The sequence below is a fragment of the Rattus norvegicus genome, chromosome X (genome assembly GCF_036323735.1).
Source record: "Rattus norvegicus strain BN/NHsdMcwi chromosome X, GRCr8, whole genome shotgun sequence".
Classification (NCBI taxonomy): domain Eukaryota; kingdom Metazoa; phylum Chordata; class Mammalia; order Rodentia; family Muridae; genus Rattus; species Rattus norvegicus.
In genome coordinates, this window is record NC_086039.1 from 103,776,299 (window position 1) to 103,788,387 (window position 12,089).

Here is a 12,089-nt window from a genome sequence, read left to right on the forward strand (position 1 = left end):
TGCCATTAAATTTGTTGTTAAAACATTAACAAAAGAAGTCAGGGTTTTTTCCAAGTGTCGAACCTTTCCCCCAAAATCTTCTGCTGGTGCTTATTAAACTTGAAGATATTTGGGTTCAGTCCACATCGTTTGAATTAAAAAACCATGGAATTGGGTAGATTCTAGCTGATATTCGCTGAGGAAAAGCACTAGTGTCTATTTGCAACAAGATCCTTTAATATCTTAAATCATTGAGCATATTTTGTCACAGTTCTCAGTTGGAACTTTTGTATCTTCTCTAGAATGTCATTAATTATTTCAATTGATTAATCATCATGTAGTAATGAGTATACAGACCATTGGCCTAGGCACTGGGAAAGTTAACGGGAAGAATAAGACAGGAAGGGGGCTTAGCTCTGCCACTGTAGATTAGCAAAACTGGATAAGAAAACGAAAAAACTGGCAAGTTATGTGAGGATTTCTGTGTGAAGAAAATAAAAAGCTTGGACAGGGGATTATACACAGAGTTGTCACTGAAGCAACGCACAGACAGGCCATGTCTTTCCTGGTGTGCTTGTACTGTGTGTGCTCCAGTTACCCCAGGAGCAGGGGACAAGCCCAGAAGTTGGAGCCTGGCAGACAACAAGCAGGCTGGTAGGGGGTGAGGGGAAAGGGCAGATGCAGCACACAGCCTGGGCCACCTCTGACACCAAGATTGTTGTAGGCTGAGGGTGAAGAAGGATCCCAGCAAGGGAGTGACATGACCTGTAGGGGATGGCTGGTCTCTGTGTAGAGAATGGACTGCAGAGAGGCAGGACTAGCTAGTGTAGGGGGGGGGGGGGGGGGGGGGGGTAGTACAGCCATCAGCAGCCTGTTGCAGAAGGCCAGGGGAGGGGCTAGGATGTATGGAAGCCATGATGCAGCAGTGTGCAGAGGGAGAGGGTTCCCCGGACAGGGCTTTGTGTGCCGGGACCTTCAGTGACTGTGTCTGGGCCTGAGGGTGAGACAGTTCAAGGCATCCCCCAACTGAACCCCTTATTCAGCCACGCTGCCGCTTTCCATCAGATGCTCCAGACTATCAGCAGACAGTGGTTGTAGGGTTAACTAGTGACTTGGGGCGGGGGAGGGGGAGGCATCGTGGGCGGTGCGCGCTCCAGGGACGCGTGCGCGCGCCCAGCATTCCGCGCGAGCCACAGGGAGGCAGAAGGACCGCGGAGCCAACAGCACGCCAGTGCCGAGCCTGCAGGCGCCAGCGGAGCCCGCGTGGAGGGAGCCGCCGATTGATCCTGCAAGATGAACACCCTGCTGTCCCGGGCCAACTCGCTGTTCGCCTTCACGCTGAGCGTCATGGCGGCGCTCACCTTGGGCTGCATCCTCACCACCGCCTTCAAAGACAGGAGCGCGCCCGTGCGCCTGCACGTCTCCAGGATCCTGCTCAAAAAAGTGGAAGACTTCACTGGACCCAGAAAGAAGAGCGACCTGGGCTTCATCACATTCCACATCTCTGCGGATCTGGAGAAGACTTTCGACTGGAACGTCAAGCAGCTCTTCCTTTATCTGTCGGCAGAATATTCCACCAAAAGCAACGCTGTGAACCAGGTGGTCCTCTGGGACAAGATCCTTCTGCGAGGCGAGAACCCCAAGCTGAACCTGAAAGACGTCAAAAGCAAGTATTTTTTCTTTGACGATGGACACGGTCTCAAGGGAAACAGGAATGTCACTCTGACTCTCTCCTGGCAAGTTATACCGATTGCTGGGATCCTGCCTCTTGTGACTGGATCTGGACGCGTGTCTGTCCCTTTTCCAGATTCCTATGAAATAGCCACGACTTTTTGAAGAACTCTCTCTCTTTGCCTCGGAAATGGGACATGTGTGTACCTAAGGAATCGTGGTTTAAAACTGTCAAGAATTTGAAGAAACTCGTGCTGTAACAATTTATGTGTTGCATTCGTGCATGTTTACAGTGAATGTGGTTTAGAAGCAGACGTTTGTTCATCTCTTGTAAAGCATGCTTGATTCCTGGCCGGGGGGGGGGGGGGGCAGTTCATGTGATCATTTGTTAGATACCGGAAGTGGTGGAAATAAGGTGGCTAACAAGTTTTCCTGAAGAGTGAATATTTGTTTAGTTTGGAAATCACTGTAACACAGTTAATGGCTGAATGTCTGAGAAATAACGAGTCTTTCCAGGTTTTCCCTACAAATGTTTTATGTGTTTTACATTTTTTTGAAAAAAGTAATGTTTTAACATTGTCAGTGAAAGTTGAAAATATTTGCATGATTTCTCCATTGAGTGAAGCTTGTTTCAGTCTGTATGCTTACTACCACTAGGTGCTAATTATGTACAATTCTTTGCAAGTCTCTCTTTTAATGACTATTGGAGTGATATTAGCTCTCATAGTTTAATTTTTCATTTACAAACTCTCTTCTATGTTATTGTTTTCTATTACCAATAATCTCGGGATGTATGTAATAGCAACATGGGCTCTTTACAAATGAAGACCGAGGAATCATTTCAAGCTTAAATAGCTAGCAAAACATGGAGTCAAACTTTAATCTTGGATAACTTCATTCTGTAAGTTTAGTCCATCCCTTATCCCTGAGATGACATCATGGTACAATTTCATTTGTAACTTGCATTGTATTTTTGTAACCCTGAAACCCTTTGTCTTGATGTTTCTGATTTTATGTAAAAGTAGCTTGTGTTCAAGTTGAAAAAAAAAAGGAAAAACTTCTGTAGAAATATATCTCCTTTCACTCTCTCTGTGTTTGTTTCCTTTATAATGGAAGTATAAGAAAATCCACATGTGTCCAAAATATGTTAGATATTATAATACATGATTAACTATGACTAGATGGGATTTTTCATTCAGCTGTGGGGAAAATTCATAACCTCCAAGGGGGAGTACCATGGTGTAAGCAAGGAGAAACACTGAAGTTTCACCATCAGTGATGGCACATCGTTATTATTTCAAGAATAGTGCACACTGATGAAACCACAATGGACATGAGTGTGGAGGCTTCTCAAAACACGGAAATGTAACTGCTCTGTGACCCAGCTATACTATTCCCAAGCATACCCCCAAAGGTCTTTATATCCAACCACAGGAACACCTGCACATCTGTGTTTGTTGCTGCTCCTTTCACAATAGCAGGAAATGGGATCAACCTAGATTTCCATCAGCAGATGTGAAAATGTGGTATATAGACACAATCTAATTTATTCAGCTATAAAGGAAAATAAAAAGGTGAGATTTGCCAGGAAATGGATGGAGCCATCATAGGCAAAAACAAAACAAATACTACATGTATTTTTTATTTTTATGGCTGAATAAGTTAGATTGCATATATGGGTATGTGCCCAAAGGGGGTCTTGGCTTCTAAGTTTCACATGTGTGTACTTGAGGGGTGGGGGAGGGATGAGTGTACGATGTGGATGTGGATACTAAGTGAATGGAAAGGGACCCCTGAGAGGATTAAACAGAGGCTTTAAAGAAGAGCGATGGATGTGGTAATAAAACATATGTGATGTGAAAGTAGAATGAAGAATAATGAATGAGGGTTAGACAGAGGTAGGGGGACATGGAAATTGGGGCGATGAAAGGGTTGGAAGATAGTCAACCTAAACTATGTATGAAAATGGCATAAGGAAAACTGGTTTTTGTTAGCATTCCTTGTAGGCTCTGCCTCACAGTTACCAGGCAATAGCCACATATCCCTGACTCACTATAAAAGAGGCTGCTTGCCCCCTCCTCACTCTCTTACTCTCTTACCCTCTCTGTCCCTTCTCTCCCCATTCTCCTCCCCACTCTCTCCACATGTTCCTGGCTGGCCTTTCCTTTTCCTCTCCTGTCCTGTCCTTGTCCCTGTCCCTGTCCCTGTCCCTGTCCCTGTCCCTGTCCCTCTCCTCTCCTCTCCTCTCCTCTCCTCTCTTCTCCTCTCCTCTTCTTCTGTCTCTGTCTCTCTCTGTCTCTGTCTCTGTCTCTCTCTCTCTCCCCTCCACCCTCAATTCCCCTTCCCATGCCTTAAATAAACTCTATTCCATACTATACCCCTTGTATGGTTGGTACCTCAGGGGGAAGGGTTGCCACAGTATGGTCCCACGTATGTACCCCCTTTTATTTCACTGTGCTTCTACGAAACATATCCTGGCTTTTTCTTTTTTATAAAACACAACATTTTTGAAAGATAATTAAAAATAAAGCAATAATTTTACATTATCTCATATGAATCTCACTAATTACATGTGTTGTAACAAATATGGATATAGCTGTATAGTTCATGGAAATGCATATGGGATTGGATTTTCTAACTGGCATAAAAGTCAAATGTGTAGCATCATACATACTAAGCTGGCTCTGGCTTCTGGTTTATTCAGTAAACATTTCAGGGCCTTCACTTGTTTATATGTGTACAAACATAGACAATATATTTAAATTGTGTATTTTCATTAAATCCACAATTAAATATACTAAATAATTTAAATTATTTTAGACAAGTTAACATAAATGGTGGTCCTTTCACGCCACATATATGTGCCTTTTCTTTAGCATATTTATAAAAGTTGGAAGAGAAAAGCCCCTTAGTAATATGCAAATAGGAAGACCAGGAAGAACAACACATAATTCGTGTAAACTTGAATTTTTTTATACTGTGTATACCAATAAGAATGTTTAACTCCATTACCTCTCTATGGGTACTAGACATGCAAATGTTAAAATCTGCAGTTGCTTAATCTTACACTTTGTGTTTTTCCCTTGAGAGAAACATGTATAAGGAACCTATAATCTTAACCAGTCAATGATATCAGTTTCGTGGTTCACTGTAGAGCTGCAATGAGTAGATCCATTAGTTTGGTAGAAATGAATGTTGAAATTTACATTAGTTATATTTTATTTGGCTGGTCCAAGTTTTTTTAGGGATTTGTGAGGAAAAGAAGTACTATTACAGTGTAGACAAAGGCAACAGGAGAGTCCCTGGGGCTTCCTGGTCAGTTAGTCTGACCCTATCTGTGAGCTACAGGGTCACTGAGAGATGCTTGGTGGAAAAACAATAGAGGAAGACACAGAATACCAATCTCTGGCCTCCACATGGTGCTCCGGCCCCATACATGTGCACACATGTGAACATATGTGCATGCATAAGCTACACACAAAGGTTAAAATAGTTGTTGCAAGTTTCGACAAAAAATTAGATATGGGTTTTTCATAAATATATATTCATATTAATATAGTGGATAAACATTTGAGGATTTCCATAATTATAATAAATACCCATCATTTTTTATAAGAATAAAAAATAATTGATTGAGATAAGGGTGGTGTGTATGAGACCTCATGGGTTTTCGCCCACCCACTTTGGCATGTCCATCGGTCTCCTCCTTGTTCAGGTCACATTGGGGCAGGATGTTGCTGAGACCTTATGGACGTATCTTCTGACATTACGAAGAGACACAACCTCACAGTAAATTCTGCCATTCTCTGTCTCTTACACTCTTTCCTCAGCCTCTCCTGAAATGTTTCCTGAGCCTTAGGTGTAGGACTCTTCTCTAGATACAGCCATTGGAGAAGGATAGCGGTGGGTTAAGGAAAAAATCAAATATATATTCCTTCTGGAAAAGCCAGAAGGAGTCATATTCCTAACCATTTACCAAAAAGATAGAAAGTAAATGAATAATGCCTATAATGTACATAATTCATCATATAAATATACATATGTTGTCTTAATGAGTTTTTCTTAACTGAGATGACACTGCTCCCTCCGAAGCTAAACACTACCTAACAAAGGCCTTAATATCAGACATGAGAAGCCCTCTTGCGCTGTTGCCCTTGGTTAACCCCCAGAGGTGGGAAGCAAGTTCCTATTGCTGAAGACACCATGCACTTCTAAAACATGGCCCAGAGACCCCTACGCTGAAACTGACATAAATGCTCCCTTCCTGAGGACTAGATTTCCTGGTAACAGATGGCTGCATGAGAGCTTCCAAAGTGGGGGGAGCATCCTATAGTGTTACTGAGCTGTGATGCCTATGAACTACATGAATAACAAGTAGGGTGCAATAACCCTACAGTCGAAGTCGTGACACTCAGACTGGTACCAACCAAGAGCTCTCTAATTGGACTTAAGAAACTCTCAACATGCCTGGTACTGAGAACATAGTTAATTATTCAGTGCTCATGAAATTTTTGTTATTGGGTAAAGAATCTGTAACCATCACTATGCTAAGCAAGCATAATCCATAAAAACAAGTTATAAAAATTTGTCCTCATACAGATAAGTGTAATCCTCAGCCTTCTTCAAAGAAACTTGTCTATGCAGCAGAAGGAGAGCACCACAGAAAACAAGAACCAATCAAAATACATCCTTATGGAGCCCAGAGCCAACTGATACTTCCAAGTCCTTTTATATGGGTAGCCATCAGGTGTGGCCCAGATTTCTGTGGTTCAAATGATCCAGTTAAGAAAATCCCTCATAGATGTGCCCAGATGCTTATGTTTTAGTTGACCCCATGTGTAGTCAAGGTGGCAACCAAGACGAACCACCACAGTAACCTGCAAAAGAACAAAACTGGAGTAACCTGATTTCAAAGACATACTACAAACCAGTGGAATCTAAAGCAGAATGCAAGTGACACTACACACACACACACACACACACACACACACACACGCACGCACGCACGCACACACACACACACACACACACACACACACACACACACACACACTAAATAGTGGGACACGATAGAAAAACCAAAAGTGTATTAACTTCAGTTACTTTTATTCATAAAATATACAGGCTCAGAATACCTATGTATTTTCAGGGGAATGGGTTACACTTGTTAGAGAGAACTAGATTTATGAATGACCACAAAGAGGGAGTTTTTATACAGATAAACTTATTTACGTGCAAGGTATGCTAGAAATGTTATTCATTTGCTGTTTTATAGTTTCTACAATTTTACCACTTTCTATATTAATTAGAGAAGATGCTCATAAATATTCAGGTACTTTTGCATAGTGTAAGAGTGTCTCAGGGGTGAATTTTTACCTTACCAATTTATGCACATAAATTTATGCACTTGTGGTTCAGGGAAGTTGAAAATTCATGTTATTTCTTTTTCTGAAGAGAATATTTTTTAAGAGTTAAAAATATTTTTAGTTATATATGTACGTGTGTGAGAGGGGAGGGGTGGGAGCAGCTCTCATTGTTTAGAGACATCAAATCTCCTGGAGCTGGAGTTGTGAGCCACTTAGCATGGTTGCAGGGAACCAAACTCAGGTCCTCTGCTATAAATAGTTTTAACCACCGAGCCATCTCTCCCAGCTCCTTCTTAAGATAATCTTAAACACACTGAAAAGTACTTCTACCATGTTTACAGAAAAAAAAATCACATAGGGAAAAAAACGTAAGTTTTTCTAAACATGGACCATCTAAGGTTATATTACTCTGAATACATCTGATCTCCTCTAAAAGTGGCCATAGCATCAACTGAGTTCGTTCTGATAGGAGAGTCTTTTGAACAGCTTTATAAAACCCACCATGGAAATTAGTGTTCTATGTGGAGGGATTAGTTAGCTAGTTAAAGTGGAATTTATGGCCTATGGTGGCTCTGATGGCCACAATAATTACACAAGATAACCTGACTCTCTTAACATTTGTTTCTTTGTGTCTCCTTGTCCTTTTTCGTAATTGCTTTAATTGAAAGAACATAATCTTGTAAGCTTTATGTTTTATGTTTTTCTTCCTTTAAGTCCCTCCCAAAATATCAAAGTCACAAAATTTAGATAATATATTGATAAGGAAAGATGACAAGGTATATATTCACACATATTTACGTAGACTAATATTTATATATGTATCTTTTAAAAAGACAAATAGTCACTTGGTTTTTTTAAAGACATAGTCTCCCTATGTAGTTGTCCTGAAACTTGCTATGCAGACCAGACTGGCCTTGGACTCACAGAAATCTGACTGCTTCTGGTTCCAAAGTGCTTGGATTATTGGTATCCATACCATAGCCAGAAAAGACACTTTTAATTTTAATTTTTATTTTATTTTATGTGCACGTGGTGTGTGTGTGTGTGTGTGTGTGTGTGTGTGTGTGTGTGTGTGTGTGTGTGTGTGTGTTTAATTAGGGTTTCTAGTCTATGATGAAACTATACCATGACCAAAAACAACTTGGGCAGGAAATGGTTTGTTTCAGCTTTTAATTACACATCACAGTCTATCACTGAAGAAACTCAGGGAAGAAACTCAAACTGGGCAGGAACCTTGAGGCAGGAGCTTATGCAAAGATCATGGAGGAGTGCTGCTTACTGGCTTGCTCATGAGTTAATCTGGTTTCAGAATGTTCTCAATTGAGGTTTCCTCTTTCTAAATGACTTTAGCTTATGTTGAGTTGACATAAAACTAGACAGCACAGTACCTAAGAATATGTAAATGTGCCACATGCATACAGGAACCCACAGAGGTCAGAAAAGAAGTTGGATCACCTGGAAATGGAGTTAAAATCAGTTGTAAGCTGGCATGTTGGTGCTGGGAACTGAAACCAAGTCCTTTACAACAGCAGTAAGTATTCATAATTGCGAGGCTATCGTTATAGCCTTTACAAATGCATCCTTTAATTCTAGTCTGCTTTTAATTGAGCTACTAAGTTCACAATAAAGTATATTTATTGAACTCAAAAATAGTTTAAAATTTTAAGCCTTTCCCTAAACTTACTCTAATATCCACTAAAATCCCAAAGTAATTTAAGAGTCCTGACTAAGGGAGACTCCACCAGAACCTGAAGGAAACAGACCGGATAAACAGTTCTCTGCACCCAAATCCCGTGGGAGGGAGAGCTGAACCTTCAGAGAGGCAGACAAGCCTGGGAAACCAGAAGAGACTGCTCTCTGCACACACATCTCGGACGCCAGAGGAAAAAGCCAAAGACCATCTGGAACCCTGGTGCACTGAAGCTCCCGGAAGGGGCGGCACAGGTCTTCCTGGTTGCTGCCGCTGCAGAGAGCCCGTGGGCAGCACCCCACGAGCGAACTTGAGCCTCGGGACCACAGGTAAGACCAACTTTTCTGCTGCAAGAAAGCTGCCTGGTGAACTTGGGACACAGGGAAGCAGAATTCCTCTAGGACCGGGCACGTTCTGTGTTTACCGGAAGTCCCACACCCTCGGATCCCGGCCCGCAGCAGCTCTCTGCCCCCAGACCCTGTGAGAGAGAGACCCAACCGCCTGGTCAGGTGGGCACTCCTGAGGCTGCAGAGCGGAAGAGACCACCAACACTGCTCACACCTGCCCACATCCCTGGCCCAAGAGGAAACTGTATAAGGCCTCTGGGTTCCCGTAGGGGAGGGCCCAGGAGCGGCAGGACCCCTGTGCCTGAGACACCACCAGAACCTGAAGAAAACAGACTGGATAAACAGTTCTCTGCACCCAAATCCCGTGGGAGGGAGAGCTGAACCTTCAGAGAGGCAGACAAGCCTGGGAAACCAGAAGAGACTGCTCTCTGCACACACATCTCGGACGCCAGAGGAAAAAGCCAAAGACCATCTGGAACCCTGGTGCACTGAAGCTCCCGGAAACGGCGGCACAAGTCTTCCTGGTTGCTGCCGCTGCAGAGAGCCCGTGAGCAGCACCCCACGAGCAAACTTGAGCCTCGGGACCACAGGTAAGACCAACTTTTCTGCTGCAAGAAAGCTGCCTGGTGAATTCAAGACACAGGCCCACAGGAACAGCTGAAGACCTGTAGAGAGGAAAAACTACACGCCGGAAAGCAGAACACTCTGTCCCCATAACTGACTGAAAGAGAGGAAAACAGGTCTACAGCACTCCTGACACACAGGCTTATAGGACAGTCTAGCCACTGTCAGAAATAGCAGAACAAAGTAACACTAGAGATAATCTGATGGCGAGAGGCAAGCGCAGGAACCCAAGCAACAGAAACCAAGACTACATGGCATCATCGGAGCCCAATTCTCCCATCAAAACAAACACGGAATATCCAAACACACCAGAAAAGCAAGATCTAGTTTCAAAATCATATTTGATCATGATGCTGGAGGACTTCAAGAAAGACGTGAAGAACTCCCTTAGAGAACAAGTAGAAGCCTACAGAGAGGAATCGCAAAAATCCCTGAAAGAATTCCAGGAAAACACAATCAAACAGTTGAAGGAATTAAAAATGGAAATAGAAGCAATTAAGAAAGAACACATGGAAACAACCCTGGACATAGAAAATCAAAAGAAAAGACAAGGAGCTGTAGATACAAGCTTCACCAACAGAATACAAGAGATGGAAGAGAGAATCTCGGGAGCAGAAGATTCCATAGAAATCATTGACTCAACTGTCAAAGATAATGTAAAGCAGAAAAAGCTACTGGTCCAAAACATACAGGAAATCCAGGACTCAATGAGAAGATCAAACCTAAGGATAATAGGTATAGAAGAGAGTGAAGACTCCCAGCTCAAAGGACCAGTAAATATCTTCAACAAAATCATAGAAGAAAACTTCCCTAACCTAAAAAAAGAGATACCCATAGGCATACAAGAAGCCTACAGAACTCCAAATAGATTGGACCAGAAAAGAAACACCTCCCGTCACATAATTGTCAAAACACCAAACGCACAAAATAAAGAAAGAATATTAAAAGCAGTAAGGGAAAAAGGTCAAGTAACATATAAAGGCAGACCTATCAGAATCACACCAGACTTTTCGCCAGAAACTATGAAGGCCAGAAGATCCTGGACAGATGTCATACAGACCCTAAGAGAACACAAATGCCAGCCCAGGTTACTGTATCCTGCAAAACTCTCAATCAACATAGATGGAGAAACCAAGATATTCCATGACAAAACCAAATTTACACAATATCTTTCTACAAATCCAGCACTACAAAGGATAATAAATGGTAAAGCCCAACATAAGGAGGCAAGCTATACCCTAGAAGAAGCAAGAAACTAATCATCTTGGCAACAAAACAAAGAGAAGAAAAGCACACAAACATAACCTCACATCCAAATATGAATATAAAGGGAAGCAATAATCACTATTCCTTAATATCTCTCAACATCAATGGCCTCAACTCCCCAATAAAAAGACATAGATTAACAAACTGGATATGCAATGAGGACCCTGCATTCTGCTGCCTACAGGAAACACACCTCAGAGACAAAGACAGACACTACCTCAGAGTGAAAGGCTGGAAAACAACTTTCGAAGCAAATGGTCAGAAGAAGCAAGCTGGAGTAGCCATTCTAATATCAAATAAAATCAATTTTCAATTAAAAGTAATCAAAAAAGATAAGGAAGGACACTTCATATTCATCAAAGGAAAAATCCACCAAGATGAACTCTCAATCCTCATCTTCGGTTGGTTTATATACAAGTGTGCAATTTCTAGGCTTGAAGGCAAAATGATGCTATCTGGTGCTGGATAGAGGAGCCTTATTTTTTATTATGGCAGCTTGCTATTTTTGTAACATGGTGATTTGGTTGAACACAATAAAGTACAGTAGTAACTGATCTCCCCTTCTTCCTGGATGAGTGAGGAGATGATTAAATGTTGATGTCAGCATCCTTGAGCATATTCAGATGAGCTTCTGCTTCTGTTGAAAAGGATGCTGTGTTTGATTGTGGTCCGAAGCTTTGAAGCACTACTTGGCATCTCCTTCCTTGGAGGTCTCACTGTTTAAACATAACAGATTTGATAGCTTGTTGGTAAGGTGAGGTCCAGCTTGTCTCCACTAGGTCATCTTCATGTGAATCCGGTGGTTATACGGTTTTGTTCTAGGGATATTTCATTCTTTTAATAACGGTTTTAGCTGACATTCATGGAGAGAATGAATCCTTAGAACTGTGCCACTAGTGAAAGGAAATCCTGTCTAGAGTATGTTTCTTTACAAAGCTGTGTCACACCATCCTTTGGGCCCTCTGCTGGAAAAGTAGAATCAAGTCTCAAATAATGCCTTTTAAATTGTATCCTCTAGTATTATAGATGTAGGACAGTACTGTATCATACCTCTGTGGATGTAAAATAGCTTGTACCTGCTTTATGATACGTAGTAGTGACCGTGCTTTATCAGAGCTGTTTTTAATGATGTTGCTCAGAATGTTT

At 42.0% G+C, this 12,089-nt stretch overlaps 1 protein-coding gene across 1 annotated transcript; it reads left to right on the forward strand.

The window, feature by feature from the left end:
• The first annotated feature begins 1,157 nt into the window (after window positions 1-1,157).
• Arxes2 (adipocyte-related X-chromosome expressed sequence 2) lies at window positions 1,158-2,738 on the forward strand. Its single transcript, NM_001408908.1, is given in 1 exon segment — window positions 1,158-2,738. A coding segment is annotated over 1 exon segment (543 nt). The 5' UTR covers window positions 1,158-1,272; the 3' UTR covers window positions 1,816-2,738.
• Window positions 2,739-12,089: the final 9,351 nt, after the last annotated feature.